The sequence below is a fragment of the Cyprinodon variegatus genome, unplaced genomic scaffold, assembly GCF_000732505.1.
Source record: "Cyprinodon variegatus isolate N-32 unplaced genomic scaffold, C_variegatus-1.0 Scaffold1318, whole genome shotgun sequence".
Taxonomy (NCBI): domain Eukaryota; kingdom Metazoa; phylum Chordata; class Actinopteri; order Cyprinodontiformes; family Cyprinodontidae; genus Cyprinodon; species Cyprinodon variegatus.
In genome coordinates, this window is record NW_015151771.1 from 96,667 (window position 1) to 98,734 (window position 2,068).

The following is a 2,068-nucleotide window of genomic DNA, read 5'->3' on the forward strand; positions in this document are numbered from 1 at the left end:
TAATTCTTTTCTACTCTTCTCTATAACTCTATATCTAGCAGGTGCATTGTGTATTAGAGTAATATCGCCTTCAGCCACTTTCTCATAATTGTCCAATCTCTGTTCATCTGAAGGCTGTTGCATGACCGCAAGGAGAGAAAAACTATTTAAGTAGGATCTAATTTTGAGGGAAACTTGTAGAAAGCGACTGAGTCTCGTTTCTGCTGACTTCCAGGATCATTAACTGAGCTGCAGTGAATTACAGATTTCATGCAAAAGGAAGAAAAGGCGTCTGAATTGGGTACATTTTAAGCATTTTGCCTCTACAAACTACTAACTGATTCCAGAATATTAAAGTTAACACTACCTGCTTGTCAAAATAAATGCAGGTATGTAAAATTAAATGGAGAAAGAAAGTCTAAAACAGAAATATCTGACCTAAATAAATTAATGAAAAATTAATGATTTAGTTTTCAGTTCCTACCTTAAAATAAATTGGTTCCACTTTGTGTTTGATGGCATGGGCCTTCCCCACCAGGGCCAGCACTGAGGACACCTTCTCTGGGTCATTCAGGTTCTCCACCACCGTGTTGAGGGCGTTCATCACCCTGCAGGCGTGCTGCCTCAGTTGGCTGCTTTGCTCCATCTCCTCAGGGTCCTCCATGTCTTGGAACTGGCTGAAATACTGCTTCGCAGATGGAAAGTTGACAAAAAACCTAAAGAACAAAGAATATTTCAGGACAAATTAAAAAATAAGTAAAGCATAAGTAGGTAGGTTTTAAACCATTATAATAAGGCGTTGCGGACTGAGAAGGTTCCTTTTTTCAAAGTAGCTTACAAGTCAGACAAAGTGTGAAAGCTAAGTGCCCAAGAGGAACCCGGTGATGCTATTTCATTAATCGAAGAGCAGAAGGTGATTAAGACAAGCTATGGCTTGATGCTAACATGTTTGTTAGCTGTCAGAATTCAGTCAGAATTCAGAGATTAAAGTCAGAATTCTGACTTTTTTCTCATATTAGACTGAAATGAAATTTAAAAATCAGTAAAATTTTATTTATTTTTTTCCCAGTGGCCCTAATCCACTTCTCTACTATCCATGTGTTATATTGTGTTATATTCTATTGGCGAGCCGACAGCATCCTAACCACTTCATAAAAATATGAGGAAAGGTCAGAAATGAGAGATGCTCAGCAATTTATAGCAGGTTTTTATGGAGTAGGTGCTGCTGCTGTAGAGATGTCTGGGTGGATGTGCATTTATGGCAACGACGTTATATATATCTGATTTGGTACCATTTAATTTTCAGTTGGGATTAATAAAGTATTTTTGAATTGAGTGGAACTGAATGGAATGTATGAGTAACAGGCGGCACCAGTAGGTGTCACTCTCTCCGTAGCCTGAGCATCTATAAAATGGGAAGCTGGGAGGGACTTCCTGTTTCTGGGACCAGTGGTGTGGTGGATCCATGCAGTTGGCTGGCTGGGATATATTGGGAGGAAAATTGTTTTTGAGTTGATCTGGTGTTTTTTTAATTTTGTTTTACCAAATGTTTTCTTACCCCACAGCTCTGGAACTTTTATAGCTAGAGGTCTAAAATTTACTGCATTTGTGGTTGACATGATGTAAAACAAATATAATACAATAAAACCTGTTTTTTTTCTCAAGAATGACCTTATTACTGCTGTTAGACCTATCATTTCCGAGAATAAACAACTTTGAGTCATGTTTGAACTGATGCAGGTTGGTTTCTGTTGTAGTCACTCAACTTTTATTTATAAATTAGGAAACAAGAGGATGTTAGCTTTCAAATAATGTATTACACATGTAATTTTTGCTTACAGTATCTAAGTTATTTGCTTTTCATTTGGGTATGCAAAATAGGCGAGGATTACCCAAAATGAGGTGGATGTTAAGAGGTTAGGGTGTCATTATTTTGAGTTTAGCCATTTTGCCCTATTATAAATCTCAACATCTCTATCAACATATTTCTTTAAAAAAATACCTTTTAAAATTGGAAATTTATGCTACTTATCACTACCACTCACTCCTTGCAATTACACTTGATCCCCCTAGGGGGCACACTCCCCAC

At 37.4% G+C, this 2,068-nt stretch overlaps 1 protein-coding gene across 1 annotated transcript in view; it reads right to left on the bottom strand.

Annotated features, from left to right (window-relative positions):
• LOC107102780 (cytoglobin-2) overlaps positions 1 to 2,068 on the bottom strand; it is a 36,675-nt gene that overhangs the window by 8,126 nt on the left and 26,481 nt on the right. Inside the window, exon 2 of the mRNA XM_015402208.1 lies at positions 464 to 695. Coding sequence (XP_015257694.1) covers positions 464 to 695 — 232 coding nt within the window. The remainder of the gene's footprint in view (positions 1 to 463; positions 696 to 2,068) is intronic.